Raw genomic sequence first — 16,363 nt, forward strand, 5'->3', positions numbered from 1 at the left:
ACCCCAGTATATACATTTTTGTACACATTATTTGGCTGCAGAAGTGTGGATTTCAAAGGCTAGCTGTTTCAGTTCACATAATATTTTGGTAAGTGCGAATAAGGTAAGTTCGCCTTTAAACGTAAACGGAATTGAATTTCTCCCCTATCCATACTTCTCATTGTGAAGCTCCTATGTGTGTGGAAGGTGAAGGGCAGTTAATTTGAATTAATCTTGTAATCTACCCAAACTCTAAGGCTTGAAAAGTTTCTGTACCTTTTAAGAGCTGGATAGAAGGCAGAATTCCACATCTTTTCTCATTGAAGAGCAGCAGTGATGGGAGGCTGTTCAATTTTTTCCTTCTATGCAGCTGTTAAAGGGTCAGGAGTCCTGTCAGAGTCTGGATCAGCAGTATCACTAGACCCAAGTAATTTATAAGAAATAGAAGAGCAGCAGAGCCTGGTTGTGTGTGTAGTGACGGCTGAGAGGGGCTTAGTTTTTAGCTAACGCATTAGAAATTTAGCTGAAACAGTTGGAAACTTCTGAATTAACCAGTGTCTGTTGCACATATAATAACTGAGAATAAAGGTGCATTTAAATGATTTTAATTGTGATATTGCATGTACAGTACAGTCTATTGGAGTCTGAAATAATTACAAAAGTATACGAATTGTGTTTCTACAATAAAGTAAAAAAAAAACTTACATTCCCCCCAAAATCTATAACTGTGATTCTTTTATTTTTAAAAGACAAAAAATGTACAGTAAGTCTCCAGAGAAAGGAAGTTGCAAATTTATCCATAAGAGGTGCTAAATTTCAATGCCAAAGAGATCCTCTATGAGTGGTAAGTATTTTATTTTTTTCACTGGAAGGGTTGGTGGCTGCCCGCTCCATTCGTCTTCATACTGAAAATAATGGAACAAGTGGTTAAAACAAAGTTAGGGCTGCATGCTGAAATGGAAAGTGACTAGAAATGGTACAGAACACAATGTAGCCGTGCTGTCCTCATTTCTGTCAACAAATCTTTCTATAAACAACATGAATAGTGAAAATAGTGAATGGTGAAGGTGTCTATCAGAAGATAAATGGCCTCTTTAAACACAGGTGGAAGGAAGGAAAAACCTCAGTAACATTAAAACTCAGCTGAGGAATTCAGAATAACTATAATTTACAATTAGCCTTAATTTGAAGAGAGCTAGGGACAAGAAACTGACAAAGAGGCTGCTCTGGAGGTGTGGGGAAAAACCTTCTGGGATTCAGCATTGATTCTCAGGCTCCACCTGAGAACATACCATCACAAGAATCCCCTGGTTACTTCCAGCTAGTGATTAACAAGGCCTCCTTAGCTCACCTTATAATCAACTTAGGTTTCCATACTTTCTAAAAGAACCCACAGAAGCAGCTTGGGATTTCCAAAAGTTCTCTGAAAAAGCTCAGAAAGACCAAGACCAAGAGAGTCCCTCACAGTGCTTCCCATCTCCCCAAACTCAGAGCTTGGAAAAGTTACTTTTTTGAACTACAACTCCCATCAGCCCAATCCAGTGGCCATGCTGGCTAGGGCTGATGGGAGCTGTAGTTTAAAAAAAGTAATTTTTCCAAGCTTTGCCCAAACTTATTATGATAAAACAGTGATGGTGGGGAAAAGGGCTGGTGCACAGAGAAGGCTCAGCAGCAGCAGAGACCCCATCTTTAAACCAGACCTGGATGTCCATGTTGAGTGTCCATTACTGCTGAGAAATGAAGTCTCTCAATGCCTCAGTGAAAACTCCCTTTCCCATGCAGCATAAAATGCTCCATAGGACTGTCTTATGCCCAGCTTAAAGATGAGGTCTCTACTGCAACTGAAATCCTGCTCTGTACTATCCCTCCTCCATTTGGAAATCAGTGCTATAAAGACAAATATGTTGTTTCAATGTACTCCATTAACAATATAATATGATCCAGTTGATAGTTTGTTAGCTGTCAGGGATGGGAAAAGACCTCATCTTTAAACTAGGCCTTTGGAATTTTGGGACATAAATTGTTTAGTTTTTGCTAGAGATTAAGCAAGCTGGGGAATAGTGATCTTCGGTACAGCATTCCTGGAGAAGATATCAGGGCAGTAAACCGCATCTATGAAGCCACAGGGCCAGCAAGGAGAAGATTTATTTCCTGGGACCTGTTACCTTAGAAACTGGTAGACAGATTAAATAAAACTCTCTGGATTCACTCAGTCAATGAGAATGCAGTCTGAAGTTTCTGTATGTCAAATATAATCAGTAAACATTCTAGAAATACTCCAATGTAAATCACCACTGAGATGAAGATATAATTGATATAGTTCAAAAATCCAACAGGAGGATTCAAATTCCATTCTTTCCTTGATATCATAATTTATTTTCCCTTAGTACATTTCCTTAGTTCGTTAAAATATACTCATCAAATTATCTCCAGCAATTGAAACAATTAAAACAAGAAAAAAATAACAAAGAATACTTTAGATAAAGTGAACATATGATTTTACTTTCAATCCAGATATGTACAGCAGGAAGTATGTTAGAAATTTGGTATTTTGCATTGAGGCACCCAGCTGCTAATATCAGTTAAGAATGGCATATGTAGGTTTAAACCACCTCTTTTCTCATAAAGCACACAGGGGCATGATCTTTTCCCAGTTGTCACTAATCTCAACCATCAAGTATAAAGTGGCCCTCAGTATATTAATGTAAATGTAGTAAAGTTTCAAAATTAATGACAAGTGGGTGTTTTGTTCTCATTCATTACTAAGTACAAGTTACGCTTTGGCTGTAACAAAAGGGTAGACTCCCTTTGAGGGATTCAGAAGGAAGTACTTGTTACAACACAAAGTTAACCCAAGCAATTCATGGCGTATCTTAGGCCTGGAGGTCGAATATGGCCCTCTGGGCCTCTCTATCCAGCCCTTGGGCCCCTCTTCCTACGGTAACAAGGTCCCCGCCCCAGACCTCACCTCCTCAACCTAGGTCTGCTGACTCTTTCCCCAGTTAAGGAATGCAGAAATCCTCATTTTTCTTTTTAGGAAGGACTACATGACATCTTGGTAAATGTGTGCTGCCAAGCCTAAGGTAACACAAATGGGAGGGAGGCATGCTTAACCTTTTCTCTGCCTTATTCTCCCCTGAAAATGCCCCCCAGGCCATTTTTCCTCATAGCTTCTCTCACTTCCACTTTTGGAACTATGCTGAGCCAGAGGGTTGAACCACTACAATAACACAGGGGAGATATTGGTGGGATTAAGAAGGATAAAGTAGGCCTGTCAATTCTCCCACTACACAAGGAAAATCCAGGGTAGGAAACTGATTTCCTCAAATCAAGTAGCTCCTTCAGACATTCAATGTTCATGTAAGATGCTTGAGGTTATATGTGTATATAAATTTATGTGTTTTAGACTGTTGCTCTCCTTATTTTCTGACCATACTTTTCCAGCCACTATCATCCTGTCTCCCATTAGAACAGATTGTTGGGCAAGTCTCTATGCATTGCTTTTATACAAGGAGGAGGACAGCAGAACTCTACCTCTGGGCACCACCCTCCAATATCATGCACCTGCTAGCTCTGACCCTAATGCATGCTCCAGCCGCACCCCACAGCAGCTCCAAGTTTTGTCAGTAGAAAGGGACCCCACGTGAATAGAGATGCACCCACTTGAATGCAATCCCTGGCTCCTGCTTGTGTAGAGGAGCTTCTACCTACAAGCAGCCTGTAGGGCCCCTTTAGTGGCAAATGCACAGCTGACAGAGGCATGAGTGATACATTCATCTGAAGGCAAGAGGAATGGGATTCTTTGACAATTGCCAAAGAAAAGCTGGTAGCCTTTCTGAATAACAGCAATAAACACAAAGTATTCAATTTTCTTATCTGGACTTATGTACTTTTAGAACTGTACAGGCCCCTTAGTCAGAATTATTTCTGGCTTACCTGTAAAGGCATCAAGATGGTTTGGAAAACTGGAATTGGATGCTCTCTCCAGTTTAGCCCATCGACTAATTTCTTATAATTTACTCGTTCTCTGCAGTCTTCACACCTAAAAGTAGATATGGTATGCATATGTTCAGTAAGTGATTAACTATTATTTTGCTTATCACAGCAATTACTTTTAATTGTATAATAGGTGTGGGGAATCTCTGGCCTGTGGGCCAATCTTGGCCTGCAAGGCTTCTTTAAAGCTGTAAGAACAAAATGGACATGAATACATGGGGATGTATAGGGATCAACACCCCTTCTTCATTATATAGTATATTTTAATTCACTAATAGGCAAAAACCTAGCAGTTTAAGAACATACATATAGCCCATAGATATTTCTATTAAACTTTAAAAAGCAGGGAAATTGGGCAGCTATAGTGAATGCACCAGGGAAGCAGGAGACCTGACCTCCTCTCTAAGATATTTATTGGACTGCCCTACAAATTTGTCAAAATGCAAACACAATTTGGGTTGGTCTTTCACAGTCCAATCCACTTGCTGTGTAGCTTGGAAGAATTTTTGCCTATTAGTGAATTTCACTGCTTTTTAATCCGGGAGGTAAGAAATGGGATCCTGTCCACGTTCGCTGAGAATGGATTGATCATTTGCATTCTTATTGAGTTCAGTGGGATTTACTCCCCTGCAATCATGCTTAGGATAGGTGAAACTGACCACAGGGGATAGGGAGGGGAGAAGGGATGGGAGGAAAGGCAAAGAGGAGGACTTGGAAGGGAGCAGGCAGAAGGGGGAAAGGAGGAGGTCAGGTTTGATCATTGGCATGTTTATTGAGTTCAGTGTGATTTACTCCTGTGCAATCATGCTTAGGATAGGTAAAACTGACCGGGGGGGAGGGAGGGAGGGAGGGCTGGAGTGGGCAGGGGAGGAGGAAGGAGAAAGGGGAGGGGAGGAGGAAGGGAAAGGAGGAGGAGGGGAAAAGCAGGTCTGATCATTTGCATGCTTATTGAGTTCAACGGGATTTACTCCTATGCAATAGGATAGGAAAAACTGACCATGTGGGAGAAGGAGGGGGAGGGGAAGGGGCAGATTGGAGGGAGCAAAGGAACGGGGAAGGGAGGGCAGTTTTGATCATTTGCATGCTTATAGACTTCAGTGGTATTTACTTCCATGCAACCATGCAGGTAAAACTGACCATGGGGAGGAGTAAGAGGACGAGAGGAGGGGCATGGAGAAGTAGGGGATTGGAAAGGGATGGGGAGGGAGGGGCAAAGGAAGGGGGAGGGAAGGGGCAAGAGGGAGGGGATAGAAGGGAGGAGAAAGGAGGGTGGGTTTGATCAGTTGCATACTTTTTGAGTTCAATGGGATTTATTTCTGTGCAATCATGTTTGAAAATGGAAATGAACTGCCTTCAAGTCAATCCCCACCTATGACGACCCTTTGAATAGGGTTTTCATGGTAAATGGTATTCAGAGGTGGTTTTACCATTGCCTTCCTCTGAGGCTGAGAGGCAGTGATTGGCCCAAGGTCACCCAGTGAGTTTCATGGCTGTGTGGGGTTTTGAACCCTGGTCTCCCAGGTTGTAGTCCAACACTGACCTGGGGGAGGGGGAGAGATTGGGTGGGTGTGCACTGGGCAGAAGGGAAGCCCCTTTCCTTTCCAAAAGGAAAACATTGCGAACAGTATCATTGCTTTTCAGTGTTTCACCCACCCTTTTATTCTACAACAGGCACATGTAGCCTCCCACCCAAATTTAAACCAAAGCTGTCCCTGGCCACATCCACACCAGGCCTTTATTTCACTTTGGACAGTCATGGCTTCTCTCAAAGAATCCTGAGAAGTGTAGTTAGTGAAGGGTGCTGAGAGTTGCTAGGAGACACCCTGGTCCCCTCACAGACCTTCAATCAGAGTGGCTGACTGTTAAACGACTCTGGCCACTGGCGCTCTGTCAGTGGAACAGGAGTCTCCTCTCAGCACCCTTCACAAACTACGCTTCCCAGGATTCTCTGAGGGAAGCCATGGCTGTCTGAAGTGAAATCAAAGTCTGGTGCAGGTGTGGCCCCCTGATTAGCCAAGCCAAGGAGCTATGAGTCTGGCTTTTAGAACACTGACAGTTGGTTCTTACTGAGCATGCCTGACGTTATGACTGGGTTCAAGCCAAAATTTATTAAATTTATTAAAAATCAGCCAGGCATTTTTTTTAACTTTTAAACTGCAGAAGATGAAGGTCAGAATATGGGGCAAGGTTAGTATTAGGATTACAGGTACTCTGTGAGCATGGGTGATTTTTAATGAATTTCAATAGATTTTGAGAACTCTGACAGAAAAAAGTCCAAAAGGGCTCTCGGGTTTTCCCCCCTCTTTTTAGACTTTGAACTCTTTATTTTCTCTGACTGTTTTGTGTATCGCCATGAAAATTTACAGGGTTGTTAAGCAAGCGTTTCTGAGTTCGGAACTATAAGTTTTGTAAGGTTTTGTTTTGAAATGAGCTTATGGGAAGCATCAGAATGGCATGGGGGTTATTTTCAATTTAACATTGCGGAAAGTGAAAAATCCATGCTGGCTATAGTATACAGCCACTCTTGTGGCTGTATAATAAAACCTTGCAAACTTAATTTGATGATGATTACATAGTTTACAATATTTCTGCATTTTACCTCTAATATAATGCATTTTATCTTTGTTACATGAAATAATGTGCTTTATCATTGTGAGAGTGCCAAATGAAAATGTTTAGGAGAATCTTGTTTAACCAACCTGCTATTAGAAGAATTAACAAATTATGTAGAATAAAGGACAATAAAACTGCTCTAATGTAGTTCATTTATTTTGATTTCATACCAAATAATCAAACATATGCTTGGAGTAGGCACTATTTGGAATTCTCATATGAAAAAAGGATGTGCCCCTGGTTTGAGCCAGCATTCACTTCATCCTCTCCTGTATCTGGTAATGTACACATACAGGGGAGGAATGTGGTATCAGCACCCCTGAATATTCTGTTCTTTTGTCAGGTTCCCTATTCCGCATCAGAGCCTTTTTCATTTTTTTCCTTCAAAGCATTTTAAAAAAGAATTAAGAGCTGCCAAGTATGTAACATTTCACAGAAGGCAGGTCATCATTTTGAGGAATCATTTACTTCAGATTTTTTTTTAACATTAGAAAAAATAAAATTTAAAACTGTAAGACTAATGCAGTTTATCTACTTTAAAATGAAATACAGTCTCTTTTAAATTAAACCAATTGTTCTTTAGCTTGTGGAAGCATTCATAATGCAAAGTGACAAAACAACATGGAAAAACATGGAATAAAATATGCGAAGGTAAACTAGCAATGGGGCCTTCTCACTTTTGTTTTCTCCTCTCCAGCAGTTTATGGCCTTCAGGCTATTATTTGCTAACATAGCTTTTTGAAAGGGAAGGCTGTGGTCCCTGTAGCTCCCATGGAGAGTTGTCACAAGGGAGGATTCCCAGAGGAATTAGAAGCTGAATTCCAAGGTATCTGATCCTCCTATGTGAACATTTTAAAAATCTTTATCTATGGGTAGTATGCAACTGGTTTTTGGATGATGATTATATTCCTGCTTTTGCTTGCTGATGGAGAATCTGGACAATTGCCATAAATATGTTTTGCGTTATTAAATTCTTTCTTCTGGTTTGCGACAAGCAATTGCTTATCACTTAAAAGTATTGAATCAATAAATGGACAGATTTATAGAGATTATATCCAAAATGCTGGACAATAATTATTCCCAATCCTTTATGTTTAAGTAGCAAACACACTCAATAAAAGTCAATTGGCATTAAACCTGATTTACACATGGGTCTTAGGATAAAGTATTTTTTCACTAAATTCTATGGCCTTTGTAACAGATATTTTAAACTACTACTATGAACTTTCATCATATAAGAATCCTATGGGGAAACATTAGATTGCTGCATTATGTTAACATCTTGTCATTTTATTAATAGATTTTTAGTACTATTTGTGCTCACAGTATTCTATTTTTGGGGGGGTGGCTCAGAAAAGGTCAAGGAAAAAAGCTACAAGGTTCTAGACCTCATGGCTAAGGAAAAAAAGCTTGCAATGCATGTACAGTAACAGATGATAATTTGTAAAATTCAGAAATGGACTTCTGGTGGTTAAGTAGAAATGATGACCTAATACTCTGCGAAGAATTTGTTGTCCTTCTCCAGTGGCAACCATTCTCTGGTCTGTGTCCCACAATCCATCTGTCTCCATTTTCCACTCATCACCCCAAAATTAATCAATCAATCCAAATTACTTGGATTTTGGAAATAGGAACTATTATGTCAAACAGGTATATGCAGAGACCCAGGGCCTGCAGGAGGAAGAGACCATCGCCCAAGGGAAGGAGAGGCTGCTGCTCTTGCTGCTGCTGTGCTGCTGCTGCTGCCGTGGGACCACCACCTCCACCACCCTTCCCAGAGGGACTTCTGCCTGGCAGGACCAGGCCCCAGGTACTCAGCCAGCCAGGACTGATTCTTACCACCTGTCCCTCTTTGGAGGGATACATAAGCCGGCTGGCTGAGGTGGCCTGGGAGACCCAGGGCCTGCAGGAGGAAGAGACCATCGCCCAAGGGAAGGAGAGGCTGCTGCTCTTGCTGCTGCTCTTGCTGCTGCTCTTGCTGCTGCTGTGCTGCTGCTGTGCTGCTGCTGCTGCTGCTGCTGCCGCTGCTGCCGTGGGACCACCACCTCCACCACCCTTCCCAGAGGGACTTCTGCCTGGCAGGACCAGGCCCCTGGCCTGATCCTGATCGGGGCGTGGACGTTTCTGTTGCTGCCGTTGGGCTGTCCTGGAATGCGAGACTGAAGTGCTGCTGCTGCCTCTTCTGAGGTGTATGCCACCGTTGCTGCTGTCATTATCACCAGGTTGGGGGTCATTGCTGTCCATCGTTCTTGGGCCCCATTACATCAGCTACTACGGATTATCGGCTGCTGAAGCTCCTCGGATGCTGCTGTGTTGTCTGAATGTATGAGTGGGTTGTATGAGTGAGTGTGTGATTGTGTGTATATGCCATGAGTTTTATTATTTATTTTATTTTTATTATGTGCCTGGGCGAGAGGACAGTGTTGTGGGAGGGAGGACCAAAGGGGGCCCCTATTAGTGTAGTGACGGGTAATGGGAGGTATGGCGCTGTGAGTAGGACATGCCAGTTAAGGGGAACTCGCCCCAGACAACTGGTAGCTGTGACGTGTTCCGGTCCTCCCCACACCCACAGGATTGCTGGTAGTTCTATCAGCCAACCCTCGGATCTCCAGTTGCTGCTTTTCAATGCCAGATCAGTAAATAATAAAACCTCCCTCATCCATGACCTAATTGTAGATGAGGCGGCCGATCTGGCATGTATTACCGAGACCTGGGTGAGCGATCTGGGAGGTATTAATCTCTCCCAGTTGTGCCCACCTGGGTATTCGGTTCAGCATCTGGGTAGATCCGAGGGTCGGGGAGGGGGACTCGCTGTGGTCTATAGAAGTTCCATCCCTCTTGTTAGGCACCCTATCCAGATGGCTAATGGTCTAGAGTGTCTACACATAACGTTGGGTCAGCGAGACAGACTGGGAATTCTGTTGGTGTACCGTCCACCCTGGTGCCCAACAGCCTCCCTAACTGAGTTGACAGAGGTGGTCTCGGATCTATTGTTGCGTTCCCCCAAACCTTTGGTATTGGGGGATCTCAACATTCATGCTGAGGCCGCTTTATCTGGAGCAGCTCAGGACTTCATGACCTCCATGACAGCCATGGGGCTGTCTCAATTTGTTACTGGCCCTACGCATGTGTTGGGGCACACTCTGGACTTGATTTTTGCCACTGGATTAGGGGATGGTGATCTGAGAGTGAGGGATTTTTCATCTATTCCTTTGTCATGGTCAGATCACCGCCTATTAAGGTTTAGACTCACACTGTTTTCTCCCCTCTGCAAGGGTGGACGACCAATTAAGATGGTCCGTCCCCGGAGACTAATGAATCCTGAGGGTTTTCTGATGGCTCTAGGGAATTTTCCGGCTGATAGAATTGACGGTCCTGTCGAAACCCTGGCCATGCTGTGGAATACGGAAATGGCCCGGGCAGTTGACACGATCGCCCCGGTGCGCCCTCTCCGTTGCAGAGCTCAATTGGCTCCCTGGTTTACTCCGGAGCTAAGAGTGATGAAGCAAGAAAGGAGACGGCTTGAGTGCAAATGGAGGCGAACTCCTGACGGCTGTAATCATGCACTTGTGAAGCTCTCTACCAAACTCTATGTGAAGGCAGTGAGAGCAGCAAAGAAGCAATACTTTGCTGTCTCTATTCAGTCATCCCTTAACCGCCCAGCGGAACTTTATAAAGTTGTCCGGGGACTTTTACACTCTGGTCCCCAGGACGCAATAACACCATCAATTGCCAGCTGTAATGAGTTTGCACGACACTTTCGTGATAAGATCATGAACATCCGCCGGGACCTTGACTCCATTATTGTAGCAGTTGATCCTAATGAGGTGTCCAGAGCACAGTCTTGTCCTGTTTTATTGGATGAGTTTCAGTTGGTACAGCTCGAGGATGTGGACAAGGTGCTTGGACAGGTGCGGGCGACCACTTCTGCTCTGGATCCTTGCCCCTCATGGCTAATAAAAGCTAGCAGGAATGGAACAGCCGGCTGGGCCAAGGAGGTGATTAATGCCTCTTTACGAGAGGGAGTGGTCCCACCCTGCCTGAAACAGGCGGTGGTGAGACCGCTCCTAAAAAAATCCTCCTTGGACCCTGATAATTTGGACAACTATAGGCCAGTAGCAAATGTCCCATTCCTGGGCAAGGTTCTAGAGCGTGTGGTCGCTCGCCAACTCCAGGCTCTCTTGGATGAAACTGATTATCTAGACCCATTTCAATCAGGCTTTCGGCCGGGGTTTGGTACAGAAACGGCCTTGGTCGCCCTGTATGATGACCTCTGTCGGGAGAAAGACAGAGGGAGTGTAACTCTGTTGGTTCTCCTTGATCTCTCAGCGGCGTTTGATACCATCGACCATGGTATCCTTCTGGAGCGACTTACGGATTTAGGAGTGGGAGGCACTGCTTGGCGGTGGCTCTGCTCCTATCTCGGGAATCGTCTCCAGAAGGTGATGCTGGGGGAACATTACTCGAGTCCCTGGGTACTCCAATATGGGGTCCCGCAGGGTTCAGTTCTGTCCCCCATGCTTTTCAATATCTATATGAAGCCGCTGGGTGAGGTCATCAGGAGTTTTGGAGTGCGTTTCCAGCAATATGCTGATGATACGCAGCTCTACTACTCCTTTTCATCTTCGTCAGGTGAGGCTGTTGATGTACTAGACCGCTGCCTGGCCGCGATAATGGGCTGGATGAGAGCTAATAAACTGAAACTCAATCCTAACAAGACTGAGATGCTGTTGGTGGGAGGACCCTCTGCCCAGATGGTTGACGTTCGACCTGTCCTAGATGGGGTTACACTCCCCCTAAAGGAACAGGTACGTAGTTTGGGGGTCTTATTAGATCCGCTCCTGTCACTTGAGGCTCAGGTAGCCTCGGTGGCACGGAATGCATTCTACCAGCTCCGGCTGGTAGCCCAACTACGACCCTATCTGAGCAAGGAGCATCTTGCCTCAGTTATCCATGCTATGGTAACCTCTAGATTGGACTACTGTAATGCACTCTACGTGGGGCTACCTATGAAGACGGTTCGGAAACTTCAGCTAGTGCAAAATGCTGCGGCCAGAGTTCTCACTGGGACAAAGAAATTTGACCATATAACACCTGTCCTGGCGCAGCTGCACTGGCTACCGATATGTTTCCGGGCCAGATTCAAAGTGTTGGTTCTTACCTATAAAGCCCTAAACGGCATTGGACCGCAATACCTGATGGAGCGCCTCTCTCGCTATGTACCTACCCGTTCACTACGCTCGACGTCGAAGGCCCTTCTCCGGGTCCCAACCCATAAAGAGGCCCGGAGATCAACAACTAGATCTAGGGCCTTCTCGGTGGTGGCCCCCGAACTATGGAATGCCCTCCCAGACGAGATACGCCTGGCGCCTTCTCTGTTATCTTTTCGGCGCCAGGTAAAAACTTACCTTTTCGCCCAGGCTTTTTAAATTTTGTAAATTTTTAAATATTTTAATTTAACATTCTAAACTTAATATGATCTTAATTTATAAATCTCAATGGCAATTTTATTAATGTTTTATAATTGTACTATATATATATATTTTTTTCCACACTTGCTCATTTTAATTGTGATTTTATTTGTTGTACACCGCCCTGAGAGCTTTCTGCTATAGGGCGGTCTAGAAATGTAATAAAATAAAATAAATAAATAAATAAATAAAATTTGCTTAATTTGTGGCATAGGTTTTTGTAAGGAAGGCAATTCGGACATACACAGAGGCCTAATTGTTTCTTATTGTCCACTGATGGTACATACACATTGAATTTAAAAAAATAGAAGTCAGAATTTTTGATCCCATGTTTCTCTTAATTACACTGAATTTTAGCTGTATACATGCCTTTCCAAACAGAACTCCCAGATTCCCACTTCTCTTAGCTGGCATGATGGTGAGAAAGTGGCAGACTTCAGGTGCTTCTACATGCCAAATTCCTCCTCCGCCCACAGTTCCTTTCCTGGTAACTGATTTATAGGACATTCTGTGCATATTTATTCAGAAGTAAGTCCCACTAATTTCAATAGGACCTATTCCCAGAAAAACATCTACCTGCTGTGTTCTGAACGGCAGTTTTTGAGCACTCTTCAAAGGAGGCTCCGCGTTCAACACACTGCTGTAGTCCAGACAGCAGGTTACAGAGCATAAGTAATGGAGGCCAGGATCACTCTGTGCAGAATATGGGGGGTTTGCCCTGAGAGGTGGCTGGCAAATCTTTGAAATAAATAAATAAAATTGGGGGGGGGGGTAGAACTGGCACACCAGCCTTAGCTAGTGAGCTATGTGCCACAGGGGCCAGTTGGGCCTCTACCAGTGACAGAGCTGCCTCAAAGTGCACCTCCAGACTTTAACCCTTCAAAGGAAATGCAACCCCATACAGAAGAGGTTAAACACCTGTTATCTACTCCCCCATTTTACTGTTCCTGTTGAAGTTCAAGCTGCAAGTGAATGTTCTGGAAGTGGAAGGAAAAGTGCATGCCCGTTCTATCCTTGTAAAATTACTCCTACATAACTCAGAAAATCCCTGGGGTCATACTCTGATTTTCAGATTTGTTGAATCAAGTTTATAAAGAATATTCCAGGAAGCGTGGCATAACACCATGAGAAACTATTCAAGCCCTTACTCTTAATTGCTATCAAATAACCATGGCAAATTCAATTAATGTCTGTTTTTAAGATAAGTAATGCATTCCTTTGGATCATTTCATATTTCACAATATGAAGTCCTGTAGTTTCTTTTCAGGTTAATATGCTGATTCTAAACACACTGGACACAATTAAGAGAAAGTTAGGGTGCAGGCTTCACTTTCAGATAAATGGTGCAATTCAGAGAAAGCAAAATTCACACTTCATGAAATACGTTTAGGACCAACATGTACATCCAAATGCAGTTCCACATTGTTCCTCCATGGTTTACAGATAAAAAGGCCAATTTTAAACATTTAGTACATTCACCATGAGTGATAGTACATAATTCTCCTCTCTAGTTGCAACTTTCTAGTTATTGCTTTCTAGAAGTGGGGAAAGCATTCTTCATTTCACTCCTGGATTCTAGTGGTCTCAAAACACCTTTTGACAGTTCAGGTTAGTGGGAGTTCTAAAAATGAATTATTTCACTCCCTTTGACTAATGCTCATGAGCAGGTGTCAGAAATGATGAATGTGCAGCAAATTGGAAAAGCCATCCATCTACCTACCACAGGGAACTCCCTGAAAAGCTTTTGTTTTATGAAGGAAACAGATTTTTAAATAACTGTGCCTTATTTTTTACTAGGTTTAGAAAAAAAAGACAAAAAGATTGCCTACTACTATCCTATGACAAGCCAATAAAGGGCTTTAAAAGGCGAGCTTCTGTTTCTTGTTCTAAGAGGATTCACTTTTTACAGCGTAAGTGCTGCATGACACTGTCTTTGAGGCACAAGACCAATGCCTCAGCAAAACAGGGAATAAGAAGAGAGAGGGGACTGTTTTGCAAGGAGAAAGTGCCTTGAGGAAGAAGCCTCGTGGTGTCTTTCTCTCGGGAGCGCAAGTGATGGGTCTCTTAGAGGATGGGAGTATGGGTATCAGCTAACCCTTAGGGGAGGACAACTTGGGAGGCCTTGGCCCAGGAAGATGCCCGACTCTCTTCCAGTGTATTGCTCTGACCCTGCCATTGGGCCCCTTATGCAGAGGCTTTGCTCATGAGTTTTGCAACACATTTTAAGATATGCATATACAGTAGCGCCCCGCTTTTTGGCGGCCCACTTTTCAGCATTCCGCTAATACGGTGGCTTTCAATTAGAGTAAGGCCCCTCATACGGCGCTTGTTCCGCTTTTACTGTGTTTTTTGGGTGTCGGGCACCATTTTATTGATGGAGTTCTGCTTTTCAGCGGGTTCCACTTTTCGGCGGGGGTCTGGAACGTAACCCGCCATATGAGTGGGGCCCTACTGTAGTAAAGCAGCCAATGACCATATCACAGTAAAACTGCAGGTTCATTCTCCCCTACTTTAGTGTAAATATGGGAGCTATATACCTTTTTATATTCCTAAAGTAGGACAGGTGAAAAATAATAATCCTACACTTCAGTTTTGCAAACAGGTTGCTCAGTGCAACAAACAATGACAGATACACAACAGAAGTCTGACACCTGCACCACGTCATTTCCATCTAAGCAGCCCACACATCAGCAACAAGGACCCCTCTTTTCTCTGAATTACACTTAATTACACTCAGATTCAGGCTATTTTTGCAACCTGTGTATTCCGTATATATACAGTGTCTTGCGAAAGTAATCAGACCCTTGACCAATGCTCTCATATTACTGAATTACCAATGGTACATTGTAATTTTGTTCTGTATGATATTTTATTTTGAAACATTGAAACTCCAAATCAATTATTCTAAGGTAACATTGGTTTTATGTTGGGAAATGTTTATAAGAAACATAAAAAACATGTTGCTTGCATAAGTATTTAACCCCCACACATTAATATTTGGTAGAGCAATCTTTCGCTGCAATAACAGCTTTAAGTCTTTTGGAGTAGGTATGGACCAGCTTTGCACAGTGTCAGAGGGATTTTGGCCCATTCTTCTTGGCAGATTCGCTCCAGGTCGTTCAGGTTGGTTGGACATTGCTTGTGGACCCCAATTTTCAAAGAGTGCCATAGATTCTCAATGGGGTGGAGATTAGGACTTTGACTGGGCCACTATAGGACATTCACCTTTTTGTTCTTGAGACACTCCAGTGTTGCTTTGACCTTGTGCTTGGGATCATGGTTCTGCTAAAAAGTGAATTTCCTCCCAAGCTTCAGTTTTTGAGTGGACTGAAGCAGGTTCTCTTGCAGTATTTCCCTGTATCTAGCTCCATCCATTCTTCCTTCAATTTTAACATGATGCCCAGTGCCTGCTGATGAGAAGCATCCCCACAGCATGATGGTGCCACTTCACTGTAGGGATGGTGAGTCTTGAGGCATGGGCAGTGTTAGGTTTGCATCACACATAGTGCTTTGAGTTTTGGCCAAAGAGCTCTATCTTGGTCTCATCTGACCACAAAACCTTTTCTCACATCGCAGCTGGGGTACTCTCATGCTTTCTGGCAAATTCCAGACGTGATTTCAGATGGTACTTTTTGAGTCACGGCTTCTTTCTTGCCACCCTCCCATACAGGCCAGTGTTATGCAGAGCTCTTGGTATGGTTGACTGGTGCACCATTACTCCACTCGCAGCCACTGAACTCTGTAGCTCCTTCAAAGTGATTGTTAGCTACTCTGTGGCTTCTCTCACAAGTCTTCTTCTTGTTTGAGCACTGAGTTTTGAGGGTCAGCCTTTTCTTGGCGGTGCCTGGGTGGTGTGATGCAGGTTCCACTTCCTCATGACTGATCTAACTGTGTGCACTGGGATATCCAAACACTTGAATATTATTTTGTACCCTTTTCTTAATCTATGCATTTGTATTACATTATCTCTCACTTCTGTAGAATGCTCTTTGGTCTTAATTTCCCTTCATATCCACAGCCTGACCAATGATCCTTCAACAGTGGAATTTTTATCGTGACAATGTGACAGCAACTTTAATGGTTCACAGGTGGAGACCAATAGTAAAGTAACTGTGTCCTCAGTAGGGCAATTTCTTTCATCTGTGTATACTGGGTGCTTCCACAACACAGGGGTTGAATACTTAATGCAAGCAACATGTTTCAGTTTTTTATGTTTCTTACAAATATTTCCCAACATAAAACCAATGTCACCTTACAATAACTGATTTTGAGTTTCAGTGTTTCAAAATAAAATATCATACAGA

At 43.3% G+C, this 16,363-nt stretch overlaps 1 protein-coding gene across 2 annotated transcripts in view; it reads right to left on the reverse strand.

Moving 5' to 3' along the window:
* Positions 1–580: 580 nt before the first annotated feature.
* Positions 581–16,363, reverse strand: part of EFHC2 (EF-hand domain containing 2) — a 73,079-nt gene continuing 57,296 nt past the window's right edge. For both annotated transcript variants that reach the window (XM_061629452.1, XM_061629450.1), the window contains exons 14-15: positions 3,916–4,021; positions 581–884 (exon numbers count right to left, since the gene is read on the reverse strand). In XM_061629452.1, the coding sequence (XP_061485436.1) occupies positions 789–884; positions 3,916–4,021 (202 nt within the window). In that variant the 3' untranslated portion in view covers positions 581–788. The remainder of the gene's footprint in view (positions 885–3,915; positions 4,022–16,363) is intronic.

This window comes from Rhineura floridana, chromosome 5 (genome assembly GCF_030035675.1).
Source record: "Rhineura floridana isolate rRhiFlo1 chromosome 5, rRhiFlo1.hap2, whole genome shotgun sequence".
NCBI lineage: Eukaryota > Metazoa > Chordata > Lepidosauria > Squamata > Rhineuridae > Rhineura > Rhineura floridana.